This window comes from Girardinichthys multiradiatus, chromosome 8, assembly GCF_021462225.1.
Source record: "Girardinichthys multiradiatus isolate DD_20200921_A chromosome 8, DD_fGirMul_XY1, whole genome shotgun sequence".
Lineage (NCBI taxonomy): Eukaryota > Metazoa > Chordata > Actinopteri > Cyprinodontiformes > Goodeidae > Girardinichthys > Girardinichthys multiradiatus.
This window is the reverse complement of record NC_061801.1, coordinates 9433073-9447552: the sequence shown is the minus strand read 5'-3', so window position 1 is coordinate 9447552 and position 14480 is coordinate 9433073. Positions and strand designations below refer to the sequence as shown.

The 14480-nt window shown below is 41.5% G+C and overlaps 1 protein-coding gene across 3 annotated transcripts in view; it reads left to right on the top strand.

The window, feature by feature from the left end:
* zswim6 (zinc finger, SWIM-type containing 6) overlaps positions 1 to 6930 on the top strand; it is a 60651-nt gene extending 53721 nt beyond the window's left edge. For all 3 annotated transcript variants that reach the window (XM_047372765.1, XM_047372763.1, XM_047372762.1), the window contains 2 exons: positions 22 to 103; positions 3336 to 6930. In XM_047372765.1, the coding sequence (XP_047228721.1) occupies positions 22 to 103; positions 3336 to 4198 (945 nt within the window). In that variant the 3' untranslated portion in view covers positions 4199 to 6930. The remainder of the gene's footprint in view (positions 1 to 21; positions 104 to 3335) is intronic.
* The last annotated feature ends 7550 nt before the right edge of the window (positions 6931 to 14480 follow it).

Here is a 14480-nt window from a genome sequence, read left to right as displayed (position 1 = left end):
CTGACCTCTTGTGTCCCACAGGTGATGAGACTAACCCTGTCCACGCTGAACTGGCGGAGAAGAGAGATGGTGCGCTGGCTCGTCACATGTGCTACTGAAGTTGGTGAGTTTGGTTTCAGTCAGCAAAAGAAAAATCACTCCTTAAAGGAGGAAATCTGACTGGTTAACCTCATTAACAAGATCTCAAAAGACAAATTTAATAATTTTTTACACTTAGATCTTTTTAAGTGTGCTTGGGCTTTGACAGTCATGATAGCTACATTCATTTTAATGTCTCAAGTCGAGATATGTATGAAGAGACAGGAGGGATAAAAGAGAGAAATCTGAAAAGAGTGATAACGCTATGTATGGAAAACTGAACTCCGACATCAAATGCATAATACTATGCCAGTCCAAAAAGAAAGTAGTCACACCAAAGTCTCTAACTTGAACGTGAGTTCATACGATGATAATGTGAATGGTGATTTTATTTCCTGGCGAGGATGGGATCAGGAGAAATGTTGTTAGAGAGCGGTAGAGACAGAACAAACCAGCACCCTAGGGAAGGTTTTAAAAGCTCTCCCTCTGTGCGTTGTCCATTCAGCTCAAAATTCAGCACAGTGAAAATTGACCGTTTGCAACAAAAAACGTAACTACAAAACCATGGCACCATTCAGATGGACATAGTTTCTGATCCAGTTCTGACCAGCATTGTTTTTCTGATTGTGACTCCCCTTTCTTCAAATAACCATGTCACCTGGATACTTTATATTAGCGAGCTGTACAGTGGTTGTGTAAAGATTACAGCAGTGAATAAAAGCAGCTAAAATGCTCACTTTTCTACACAAAATGAATCCTTGTTTTGCTAGTGAAAACACTCTGTCAAGGTCTGTTTAGCGTTCGTTTTGTCACAACAACGTTTGGCCCTGAAAAGTCACTTCAAGCTAATGTTAAACATGTTGTTTCGTGGGAAAGTTAAATTAATGATATACAGTGAGCTGATAGCTGTATTCAAACACTCTCTTATTTATGTACCTCAGCCAAAAGTTGCTGCTGAAGCTAAATACCATGGATTAAACCATGCAGGATGGGACACAGCAGTTACTGATTTATTTAATAAAATAATCCACAGTCAGCAGATGTTTTGTACAGACAGAAGGCACAGAAAACCGTAAAAAAAACCCAGTAAAACCACATTTTGTAGCTGAGAAACTTCAGACTTTAAGATATTCTGTGAAAACCGCGGTAGTACATGCAGGTATGAGGACTTGTGCGTTATTTTGGCTTTCCATATAAGCTGCAGCTGCTGTTTGATTTTGGTTAAAACCGTTGGAAAGAAAAACTCAAGGAGCCTGCTGTGCCTTTTGGCTGATGGTTGGGAGAAGCAAACAGCTAGTTAGAAATAATTCAAGATTTTCATGTCTGCACATGCTTGGTGATGTGAGCTACTCTCAAGAACAGACGGACCGGACTTCGCGCCACATTAAAAAGCTGGGTTCACAGAGGCTCCTGGCATAGGCCAAGGAATGACCGGCAGGGCGGTAATTATGGAACATTGTCGGCTGTTGGCTGATTAAGTGGGTCTTTATGTTTAGACTCGGATCCTGCTGGAATTCCCTGAACCAGACAGGAAGTTGTGTCCGGAGGGAACCCCTCCTCCCAGATGATTTCATGTGAACGTAAGGGGAGTGACAAGGACTCCCTGTTTGGGCTAGGACCGTGTTGAATGGATGCATTGAGAACATTCCAGTTGGGGATACAGAGTGCAGCCACGTCAAAGGTCAGAAAATTAGAAGCAGAAAATCAAATTACTAGAAGGTAAAAATCCATTGGGAAACTGATTTAAGTGATCTTTAATTTTTACAAGAGCAAGCAAAAAAACAACTTTTTTGTTCAAAGTCTCTTTATTTTTTGACATTCATTGGACTTAGGCATTTATGTTAATGCAACCATTACATCTGTGCGATGAGTGTTTTCTTTACTGGTAGTTACTGCTTGCATCAGAATTTTGCCACCTTTTTTGTTTCACCTGAAGCTTGCTCTGGTTTGTTCTACATCTCGGTTCTGTGCAATTGCCTTTTGGGAACCAAAAGCATCCTCCTCAAATGATTTTTTTGTAAAGTTTGTTATACATTTTCTTCCAATATTGAAAAGGCCAAGGAAGATAATATAAGTGGATTTTGAGCAAAGAAAATAGAAGCTGACACTGCATTAGATATCTTGGTGACTGTCAAAGCAAAAAGCAATTATGTCTTAAGATTGGATGACTGTGAATTGGCATGCAAAACAGAAAAGAATAAAAACATGTTTTTTTATTTGGTGTAGTATTTCCACAAAACTCTTAGTTTGAATCTCCCTTTATTAAACATGCATGCTTTTGGACTGTGGGAGGGACTGCTAGAGTACCTAGAATAGGTTCAGCCATGCATGCAGTGAACATGCTTACCTTTACACAGATAGGTCCTGGCTGAGGTTTGAAACCAGGACATTTTATCAATGAGCCAAAGGTGCTATCTACTGCTCCAACTTAAAACCATTGGAAAATTTAAAAAGGAAAGATAAAAATCTATTTCTAAATAACTACTTTACACATACTGTAAAGCTGCAGTAGGTAAAAAAAACTGTCACTATGTCCTGACAGTGGAATATGAGACAGATGATCTGTGAAAAATTCAAGCTCCTCTGGCTCCTCCCAGTTTACCCCTGTCCTCGTGTACACGCTCCTCACACCCTTTTCCCGCACAGCGTGTACCGTTGTTCAAGCGAAAGATTGTCGCTGTGCCGCAGATGTGCTCATGGTGGAGAAACAACCTAATGTCACAGGAAAACTGACAATTTCTCGAGTGGCACTTGCTCAGAAAACAAACACAGGTATACAGAAGAAGACTGATGACGAAAAGTGAGCCGCCATTCACGGCAGGCTCCACTGTGGGGGAAGAGCTGTGGAGGGAGGGCTTTAGCACAGCAGAGATCAAGGGGGAGGGACCTGTAAGGTGTGCTAGTTCAAATTTTCAGGCTAAGTCCATGTTTTCTCAAAACTCCCTACAGTTGCTTTAATCGTATGGCAATCACCATCTAAAGTCCTGAGATGATTCAGTAAATAAGGCAAATAAAAGGGCATAGAACATGCTATAATCCAGAATACTGGGATCAGATAACCTGAAGGAAGACCTTTTTGTTTTGTATTATTAAAATATATCAATGAAAATGTTTGCCAAACTTTGTGCCATAACATACCTGAATGCTAATAAATTTTAAGGTACTTCCTGTTAAGTCTCTGATAGACAAATCATATTTCAAATCCTGCTACATGAAAAGAAAGCTTGAAGCTAACTTTTCTCTTCCTTTCTGTGTAGGCGTGTTTGCTCTAGACAACATCATGCAGAACTGGTTCACGCTCTTCACCCCGACGGAAGCAACCAGCGTAGTGGCTAGCACCATCATGTCCAACAGCACCATTGTTCGCCTGCATCTGGACTGCAATCAGCAGGAAAAGCTGGCCAACTCTGCCCGCACCCTAGCGCTGCAGTGTGCCATGAAGGACCCCCAAAACTGTGCCCTGTCTGCCCTGACGCTCTGCGAGAAGGACCACATTGCCTTCGAGACAGCCTACCAGATTGTACTGGATTCAGCCGCCACAGGAATGAACTACACACAGCTGTTTACAATAGCACGCTATATGGAGCACCGGGGCTATCCCATGAGGGCATACAAACTAGCAACGTTAGCGTTGACCCACCTTAACCTCAGTTACAACCAAGACACACACCCGGCCATCAACGACGTGCTCTGGGCATGCGCCCTTAGCCACTTGCTGGGGAAGAACGAGCTGGCGGCCGTCATCCCCCTGGTGGTGAAGAGCGTGAAGTGTGCCACCGTCTTATCGGACATCTTGCGGCGGTGCACGCTGACAACACCGGGCATGGTGGCGCTGCACAGCCGCAGGAACTCTGGGAAGCTGATGTCTTTGGACAAGGCTCCACTCAGGCAGCTGCTGGATGCCACCATTGGGGCTTACATCAACACAACGCACTCTCGGCTAACACACATCAGCCCGCGCCACTACAGTGAGTTCATCGAGTTCCTCAGTAAGGCCAGGGAGACGTTTCTGATGGCGCAGGACGGACACACCCAATTCACGCAGTTCATAGACAACCTGAAACAAATCTACAAGGGCAAGAAGAAGCTCATGATGCTCGTTCGAGAGAGATTCGGTTGAATGACGGAATTTCAACTTGTTTTCTAACTGGGAGAAGAACATTCATGGGAATCTTACCATTGTGATTCCAGACTGATGGCTCTAACATAAGGAACAAGGTCCTGAGGCCTAAAAAGCAACACTGCGTTGTAAAAATGTACTAAGCATGGGCAGAGACATTCTAGCATTGGAACAGCCAAAAGTGATGAAGGTGAAGCAGAAACCCTGAATCAAAAACAACCATAAACCAATACCAGGGGGCAGATGCATGAAACTGTGTTAACAAAGAGTAAAAAATGACCTTCCACCTCCTAGAGGAGTGACACATTCATAAATTACATCCCAATCTCCTAATATAGCTTTACTTTATAGCATCTTCTGGAAGTGTTAAACTAATTAAAAAAGAAACTTCATGGAAGATTTACCTGTTATTGAGGAAAAAAAATCATGAGATTAGGTGACGCTTCAACTCTTAAATTGTTCATAGTTTGTTATTTCAGTGGACGGTGGGTGATATCAGTAGCATTGTAGGGAAACTTTTGCATATAAGATCATGAAGTTTCCCTACTACTGTTTGTCAGAATTTTGACCTCACTGGGATGAGCTTCATTTTGCTGCCACACATAGAAATAGACACTCCATGAAACTTCCTATCACTCCTGCTGTAGCCTGCTCACGGTTGCGACAGTCACAAGATGGTTAGCCCCAGTAAGGCTTTGCACTGGTGAAGACAGTGCAGTAAAGCCAAGCACACCTACCAGGATCTGATCCTGGAGCTGCTTTTTTGTCTTTATCGTCTTATGTTTGTGATCGGCGTAGTTAGCGTTGCTGATTGTAAACAGCAGCATCCATATGTATTCCCGAGAGAATGTATATTGCTACATTAGTTCCCAGATTTCCGAATAACATTTCCTAATCCAGTATGATCAATGATGGAAGCTGAAAGCCCACACAACAGAGCAACTTATTCTACCAGGTTCAGCCTTCCTGTTATCTGCTAAAAGTCTTGCTTTCTTGCAGCCTGAATGAACATTTTTAAATATGTAACACTGAGTTTTGCTCGGTGGGGTTGGCACCTCCTGGATTAAAAATTGACGAATGTGACTTTTATTTTCTCCAACATATATCTAGAACTCCCAAATATATTTAAAAGATTTAAAAGCATCCAAATCAAAATCTGTGAATAAACCAGCTTCAGAATTTTACCTGAAATGAAACGATGATTAACTGGACTCTGATTTGATGTTGGTGACATTGCAAACATGTCGGGGGGGGGAGGTTTTCTTTCTTCTTAAACATGTATGAAATGATGTAGTGATGGTTTTAGTACACACAATGTTTCTGCATCTGATCCTCGGTCTTAAAGTGTAAAAACCTGAAGTTTTAGAAGAAGTGTTTGTACCTAGATGTTCCATTCTTTCCCTTTATTTGTATGATAGTGAGAGTGTTGTCGTCCAGCCGCTGAAAAGCCCGCCTTGTACTCCTCCAACTTCCCTCATCTAACGCCCACAGCCTCAAAGAGAGGACAAACTGCTTTAAACCAAATGGAACAACTCTATCTGAAATGAAAAGTACCTCTTGTTTAAAATCAATAAATCCAGCTTTACTCCTTTAACCCCCGCCCTGCACCCTCCGAGTTCATCCGCCCAAGAGGAAATGAGTAAATGCAGAATCAGAGTGTATTTTGCGGCCTTTTCTCAAGCTTCACGATGTCTCCCACATTCAGACTGCTCTTGTTGTGAACACATCGGTCACATAATGCTGACAGAGAAGCGGAGAAGCGTCAATACTCGCTCATGTGGAAACTGTCAAACTACCTTCTCAGGGATTTCTTTCCAAAAGCAGACAGAAAAAAAACAAAAGCATTTTATGTGTCTTGTATATATGAAAGCATATGTCTGATTATTGGATAACATGTATGTTAACTAATTTATGACAGAATATTCTATGTAAGGCACAATACTTGAAGCTGCAGTACTTTGGGTTTGTGAAACAAAAAGAGAAACATATCAGCAGGACTTCAAGATGTTGGCCTTGCATTGCGTCAGGATGGCGCCCTGCAGACACGGACTGAGCTGCAGAAACATGGGAAGGGTTCTACTGAAAACAGAGGTGCATTGAGGATTTTTGAAGTTGGACAAAGAGAGGCCTGTGGAGGCAGAGCAGCAGCAGCAGCAACCGCCGCCACCGCTCTCCACTGCGCTCCTCGGAGCATTCATAATGTCCACACATCCTCTTCTCTTATCTCGACTTTGTGCAGGACAGAAAGTTGCTCTCTGCGGTGGTTCTCGACTGTTCCACGTTCGTTGACTTTCATTTCTCTGCCTCTTTAACTTGATCTGCTTTTGTTTCTTTCTAATATTTGCTCACATGAACAGCCTTCTATCTTACCTTGTCTTAATGCTTTAAATGACCCAAATGGGAGTTGGAAGTACCAAACTGTTTTCCTCCGCCAACGAACTTGTGTTACAGCCCTCTTTGATTTGTAGCTGGACTGGCTCGGTGCTGTGTGCTTTAAAAAGCTAATCTCATCCTCTTTCTGGTGTCGTCTGTTTGTAGCACCTTCGTTTAGAAACGAATATTGCTCCTTTTTATTTATTATGTCAAGTAAATGATTGTACGACCATGTCAACATTCTCATGAATATGAAGATTTGATACACTGATCAATTTATTTATGTAACTAAATCACTGTTTTATAAACTTGTTAATGAATCAACATTTTGTTTGGATTAAATTAGTTTTTTGAGAGGATCGTTGTGGTTTTTATTATTTTCTGCTACATTCATGGTGGGATTTCTTGGAATAGAAAACTGAATTAAGGCAGTTTAAGAAGCGTCACTTGCAAAGTATTCATAACCCCCACATTGTGTCATATCAAACCACTAATTGTTGTGCACTTTGGTAGTGCATAATTGGGAAATGACGCATGATTTTAAAAATGTTTTATCAATTAAAAGGTTAGGGCCCATATCCACAAAGATTCTCAGTCCTCTCAGAGAGCTCCTAACTTAAAAAAATGCTTTCCTAGTAATCAATGGAGAGAAATAACCAATGATAGAATTTAGACTAGATTCAGAAATCATGATGATAAAACTCTGCAAGATTAAATTAATTGTTACACAGCATCAATATGTTTGAACGTAGCTTATTTACATGCTCGTCGTTATTTTGATTTGCTTATGTTTATTTGCCTTGCTGGTCATTTTCATACTGCATCTATTTCATATTAATTTCATATTAATATTACAATTTAGCATTCTACTGTGATCTCCTTCTTGTATAATGAGGTTTAGTTTGGTAAAATGACCAAAACAAATCGGAGAAAAAAAGTTGCAGAAAACCGAACTGAACAGAGGAGCAGAGCCTGTTGGTGGAGGAGAAGAGAGGAGTGTTGAGCAGATCAATGCATCGTTCCCTCTGCTTTCAGCACCAACCTGGAATATGAGCAGCTCTGGTACCTGCTGCAATCAGAAGCTTAAGAGGAGGTAGCAGCACACCTCATCTGTGGAGAGAATGTAGATGATCATTTAGGGTTAGGTTGCTGATATCATCACGTACAATACAGCAAATACTTCTTCACCTCATTTACATCTTCCTTCTGATTATATAGTGCTTACATTATTGTACAGTATCTTGTCTTGAGTTTTTATATATGCTTATATATTTTTGGGGGTTTTTCCAAATGTTTCCAATTTTATTTTTAACAGCATTTTACAGTCTATAAAGTCAGTCAGTCATTTTCTACCGCTTATTCCATAATGGGTTATGGGGGAGCTGGTGCCTATCTCCAGCAGTCTATGGGCGAGAGGCAGGGTACACCCTGGACATGTCGCCAGTCCATCACAGAGCAACACACATACAACCATACACACACTCATTCATACACCTAAGGGCAATTTAGAGTGACCAATTAAACTAACAGGCATGTCTTTGGACTGTGGGAGGAAGCCGGAGTACCCGGTGAGAACCCACACATGTACGGGGAGAACATGCAAACTCCATGCAGAAAGACTCCTGGCCGGGAATCGAACCCAGGACCTTCTTGCTGCAAGGCAACAGTGCAGCCCACAGTCTATAAATATTTAATAAAAAGTGAACAGAATTACAAAAAATATAGTACAGAATTATACAGTCTATAAATATTTAAATAATTCTGTACTATATTGTTTGTAACTTTGTTCACTTTTTATTCATGGCATTTTATTATTGGTTCTATTATTTATTTATCCTTCCTAATATTACCTTACTAGAGGTTCACCTTTAATCTGTCCTGCTCCTGAAACAATTTGATTTCCCCTAGTGTGATAAGGTTAATCTTCTGATTGTTATAGAAGTTTATGTGTATATTTCTTTTGACTGTTTGGGAGGTGTATCCCTGTTATTCAATGTACAGAGAATATCTGTCCTTTCCACCGTCTTCTTTGCTTAAGTCTTAAGATCCTTTTGAATATGGGCCTATGAACGTCCCTGTCCCTGCTTAAGACAAAGCATCACAACAGCATGATGAAGCCATCGGTGTTTCAGCTAGTGCAGCTAGTGTTCAGGGTGATCTGAGGTGTTTTCCTTTACACACAAAATTAAGTTTAGTCTTAAATGACTAGAGCACCCTCTTCAACATGTTGCTGTGTCCCCCAAATGACTTGCAGCAAACTTTAAACTTTTTATGTCCTTTTTATGGCTTTTACCTTGCCATAAAGGACAGATTTGGGGTTTGCAAAAATAATAGGTAAAGTGTAACAGATTCCCTTACCTGAGCTGTGGATCTCTGCAGGTCCTCCAAAGTTGTGGGTCTCTTGGCTGTTTCTCTGATTAAAGCTTTCCTTACTTGTCTGGCAGTTTAGGGAAACACCATGACTTTTACAGTGTCAAACAACCCTGCTTTAAATTTCTCCCCAACTTTCTCCCTGACTTGTCTGCTGTGTTCCTTGGTCTTCACAATGGTCCTTGTTCTCTAATGTTCTCTAACAATGCTAAAATTAAATTACACTCAGGTGGACTCTATTTCCTAATTAAGTGACTCCTGAAAGTTGTTGGTTACACTAGTTTTATTTCAGGGTATCAGACAAAAGGTGGTTGTATACATATTTACTTGTCAAACTTTTGAAAAAAACACCTCTTTTCATCTCACAATTAGTCGCTACTTTGTGCTGGTCTGTCACATAAAATCACAATAAAATACACTGAAGTTTGTGGTCATAACAGGACAAAATCTGAACATTTGTAAGGGATGTATACAGGTCCTTCTCAAAATATTAGCATATTGTGATAAAGTTCATTATTTTCCATAATGTCATGATGAAAATTTAACATTCATATATTTTAGATTCATTGCACACTAACTGAAATATTTCAGGTCTTTTATTGTCTTAATACGGATGATTTTGGCATACAGCTCATGAAAACCCAAAATTCCTATCTCACAAAATTAGCATATTTCATCCGACCAATAAAAGAAAAGTGTTTTTAATACAAAAAACGTCAACCTTCAAATAATCATGTACAGTTATGCACTCAATACTTGGTCGGGAATCCTTTGGCAGAAATGACTGCTTCAATGCGGCGTGGCATGAAGGCAATCAGCGTGTGGCACTGCTGAGATCTTATGGAGGCCCAGGATGCTTCGATAGCGGCCTTTAGCTCATCCAGAGTGTTGGGTCTTGAGTCTCTCAACGTTCTCTTCACAATATCCCACAGATTCTCTATGGGGTTCAGGTCAGGAGAGTTGGCAGGCCAATTGAGCACAGTGATACCATGGTCAGTAAACCATTTACCAGTGGTTTTGGCACTGTGAGTAGGTGCCAGGTCGTGCTGAAAAATTAAATCTTCATCACCATAAAGCTTTTCAGCAGATGGAAGCATGAAGTGCTCCAAAATCTCCTGATAGCTAGCTGCATTGACCCTGCCCTTGATAAAACACAGTGGACCAACACCAGCAGCTGACACGGCACCCCAGACCATCACTGACTGTGGGTACTTGACACTGGACTTCTGGCATTTTGGCATTTCCTTCTCCCCAGTCTTCCTCCAGACTCTGGCACCTTGATTTCCGAATGACATGCAGAATTTGCTTTCATCCGAAAAAAGTACTTTGGACCACTGAGCAACAGTCCAGTGCTGCTTCTCTGTAGCCCAGGTCAGGCGCTTCTGCCGCTGTTTCTGGTTCAAAAGTGGCTTGACCTGGGGAATGCAGCACCTGTAGCCCATTTCCTGCACACACCTGTGCACGGTGGCTCTGGATGTTTCTACTCCAGACTCAGTCCACTGCTTCCGCAGGTCCCCCAAGGTCTGGAATCGGCCCTTCTCCACAATCTTCCTCAGGGTCCGGTCACCTCTTCTCGTTGTGCAGCGTTTTCTGCCACACTTTTTCCTTCCCACAGACTTCCCACTGAGGTGCCTTGATACAGCACTCTGGGAACAGCCTATTCGTTCAGAAATTTCTTTCTGTGTCTTACCCTCTTGCTTGAGGGTGTCAATAGTGGCCTTCTGGACAGCAGTCAGGTTGGCAGTCTTACCCATGATTGGGGTTTTGAGTGATGAACCAGGCTGGGAGTTTTAAAGGCCTCAGGAATCTTTTGCAGGTGTTTAGAGTTAACTCGTTGATTCAGATGATTAGGTTCATAGCTCGTTTAGAGACCCTTTTAATAATATGCTAATTTAGTGAGATAGGAATTTTGGGTTTTCATGAGCTGTATGCCAAAATCATCCGTATTAAGACAATAAAAGACCTGAAATATTTCAGTTAGTGTGCAATGAATCTAAAATATATGAATGTTAAATTTTCATCATGACATTATGGAAAATAATGAACTTAATCACAATATGCTAATATTTTGAGAAGGACCTGTATACTTGTGCACATGACTAGTTTCCTGAACAATCAGAATAAATTTCCTTTTTTTTCCCTCCTTTACTAGATTCTTATGAAGTTATCTGCAAGTCTGATTACATAATTAAAAATAACATCCATGTAGTCATTTAGATAATTGCAAAACAGTGTAAATAAACTGAACAAAATTATCTTGATGTGAGCAATTCACTCATAGAATGCCCTCAGGAAGGAAGTCATTATTAATCCCAAACTTCCTTTTCCTTCCTGCACAGATTATTTTAGCCTTTGCTTTTTTTCCTACCTGTCGGGTTTCACAAGCAGGCAGAGGTCCGAATGGACAGGAAATTCTGCTAGATATAACACAAACGACCATGCAATAATGCGTAAACTCAGAGTAAATAGAGATTTGAGTAGGATAAACTAACTCTGTTTAAGTTATACATAAAGGACTATAACCTCTTCCACAAAAGAGATCAAAGTGTCTCAGTCTTCATATGTATGAGGTCACTGAGCTCCATTTGAGTGTGCATTACTGAGAGAATTACGGAAGATGCGATTGTTTTCAGACTCCTTCAGCAACTCTGAAGTGTCTGTCTGTCAGCTGCCCCCAAACACAGCCCCAGACGGACCACTCAGCACAAGGAAAGGCTTTCGGTTGCAGCCAGAAGACATCATGTGACCAGCTGAAATCCCATGTGTGTACAAGGCCCCACAGATAAACCTTATCAAACTTACTCACACGTATCCTGTGAGGACTGCCCTGTTATTCCCTTTGTTGTTGCCACATTAGAGATGCCGCTGCCTGCCTATTTGATAGGAACTCCATATCCAATGTCGGAATCTGGAAAAGGCTGAAGTATGACAACACAGGGCTGTTGGTGGATATATTTCCTGATTTAAACATTTCTGGGGTTTCTTTCAAATTCCATCAGGCTGCATTTGATGCATGTATACATACGAAAACTGAAATATGAACTTCTTTTTCTTTAAAAGCTATATCACACATCCAGCCTGTATTTAAACACCCACTATCTGTAAAGAAAATAGGGTCACTAAGAGGAAACCTGTTTGTGGCATCCATCCAAAGTCTTTATTTGAAACCCCAATCAATGACCCTCTTAACCTGTCACAGCGCTCCCTACTGGAGCTCAGAGAAACGGTGGTACAGGGTGTTCTCTGGCAAAACAATATCCCCAAGCTTTGAACATCTAACATCAAACATGATCTGTTTTATGAGACAACAGCAGGTCTACCAAGACATGGCTGTGCTCATCAACTGACCAGCTGGCCTAGGAGAGCATTAATCAGAGAAGCAGCTGAGAAGTTCATGGTAACTCTGGAGGACCTCCAGGGATCAATATCTAAGGTGGTAGATTTTAGAGTGGGAGACTCTACAAATCCAGTCTTTATGGAACGGCTGAAAAGAGAAAGCCACAAGAAGTCCAGTTTGCACTCTGCCACAAGCCATGCAGGTGGCACAGCAAACATGTGAGAGAAGGTGCTCTGGTATGCATTTTTTCAGCAAGAACATGACGGAGACTGATCAGAGTTGATGGGAAGATGGATGGAGCTAAATTCAGGGCAATCCTGAAGGAAAACCCGTTGGGCTGCAACACACTTGAGACTATGAGGAAGAGGAACCGTAGATGCTTCTGCAAGGTGTCCCAGGACCTATGCACGTACAAGTGTAATGACCCGCATCCTGATGGGGTTACTACCAGTTTGTCTGGTGTCCACTTGTGATCGAGTCCATTAGGACACCATCTATCCATCCATCCATCCATCCATCCGTCCGTTCGTCCGTCCGTTCGTCCGTCCGTCCGTCCACCATCCATCCATCCATCCATCCATCCATCCATCCATCCATCCGTCTGTCCGTTCGTCCGTCCGTCCGTCCGTCCGTCCGTCCGTCCGTCCGTCCGTCCGTCCGTCCGTCCACCATCCATCCATCCATCCATCCGTCCATCCATCCATCCATCCATCCATCCATCCATCCATCCATCCATCCATCCATATCACTGTTGTATTACAAATTTCAAAAGGTGAATATTTCAAACCTTTTCCAGGTGTAGGACATATCTGCAATGCCTCTGGCCTCGTCTTTCTTTCATGTCTCAGCTAATGTACTCATCTCCACACAAAGTGCCAGATTTTGACAGGCTCAGAGGCCGTATGAGTTCTGTCTTTTATCTTCCTCCTGGCACCTTTCTGTCTTTGACCCCACGTGTGACAGGCTGACATCAGAGCCTTGTTTCATCCCTGCTCAACGAGCTGCAGAAGACAGTCCAAACAGAGGCGAGATGCGTCTGAGAGAACAGAGGATGTCAGGATGTTATGTTGCATTCAGAGAATGAACTTGGTCGTCATCAATGTTGGGTAGGTTACTTTAACAATGATACTGGTTACACTTACAAGCTACGCCGTTTGAAAGATAATAGTAGTGTAACTATATCTGTAATGTAAGTAAATGTACTGAAACCTGTATTTTTCACTTAATATCAGCATTCCTAGCAAAGAGTGTTGTTGACATGGCAGCCCTCAAGTATCATGCATTTACTGATAGGAAAAAGATCTGATTTATGACTTTCTGATCATCATGCTGAAAATCGTCTTACTTTGGTCAATGTTTTGGTGCTTTTCTAATTTGTTCTAGTGGACCTCTCTGCATCCTTCACGTTGGACCTTTAATTTGGCTTTTTCCTCCTTTGTGATGGAAATGCTCCAGTGCAATCCTTTGAGTCACATTATGCTCTTATCCTAAATTACATTGTGGCAGCAGCTCCACGTGGGATTCAGCATCTCTCTCTCAGTTCAGTTCACAGACCAGTCAGACAGGGGAGTTCTTCACAGAACAGAGCTAAAGCTTTGACTTTACCACTTACTGTTAATGAACCAGACTAATAAATTACAAGAAGAATTTAACTTGTGCAGATACACTGAGGCCTGGTGCCATCACAACCTGCTGTGCACTCAGGAGGTAAATCCCCCTAACAGTTAATTACCTGGCGAAACATTAGCTCCCTAACATTGAGATAACAGACTGAACCTAATGAAAGCACATTAATTAACTGCCCCTTACACTTTAATGTAATTTAAAGGTAACAGATGCCCCAAGGTGAAATTCTGCTGTCAACAAAGGCATATAAATTAACTTTAATATATTCATTCTGACAATTATTTTTCTTTATCTTAAATTTCACAGGGGAATTACATTATACGGTTACACTAGGTGGCAAGAAAATACTCCAGGAAGGTGCGATGCAATCAAGAGAAGCAGTTTTCTTCATACATTTTTATTGCTTCTTTTTAGATTCTGGGTTTGGGTAAAATATCTCTTTTCTCTACTGAAGGTTTGTTAAGGAGGTGAATAATTTGCAACCATTAATCTAAAGAAAGGAAGGATGTAGTAGACACAGCTACTGTGTTTTAGCTCAGTAGGTATTAATTAGTGGTCATAAATATCAGGAAATGT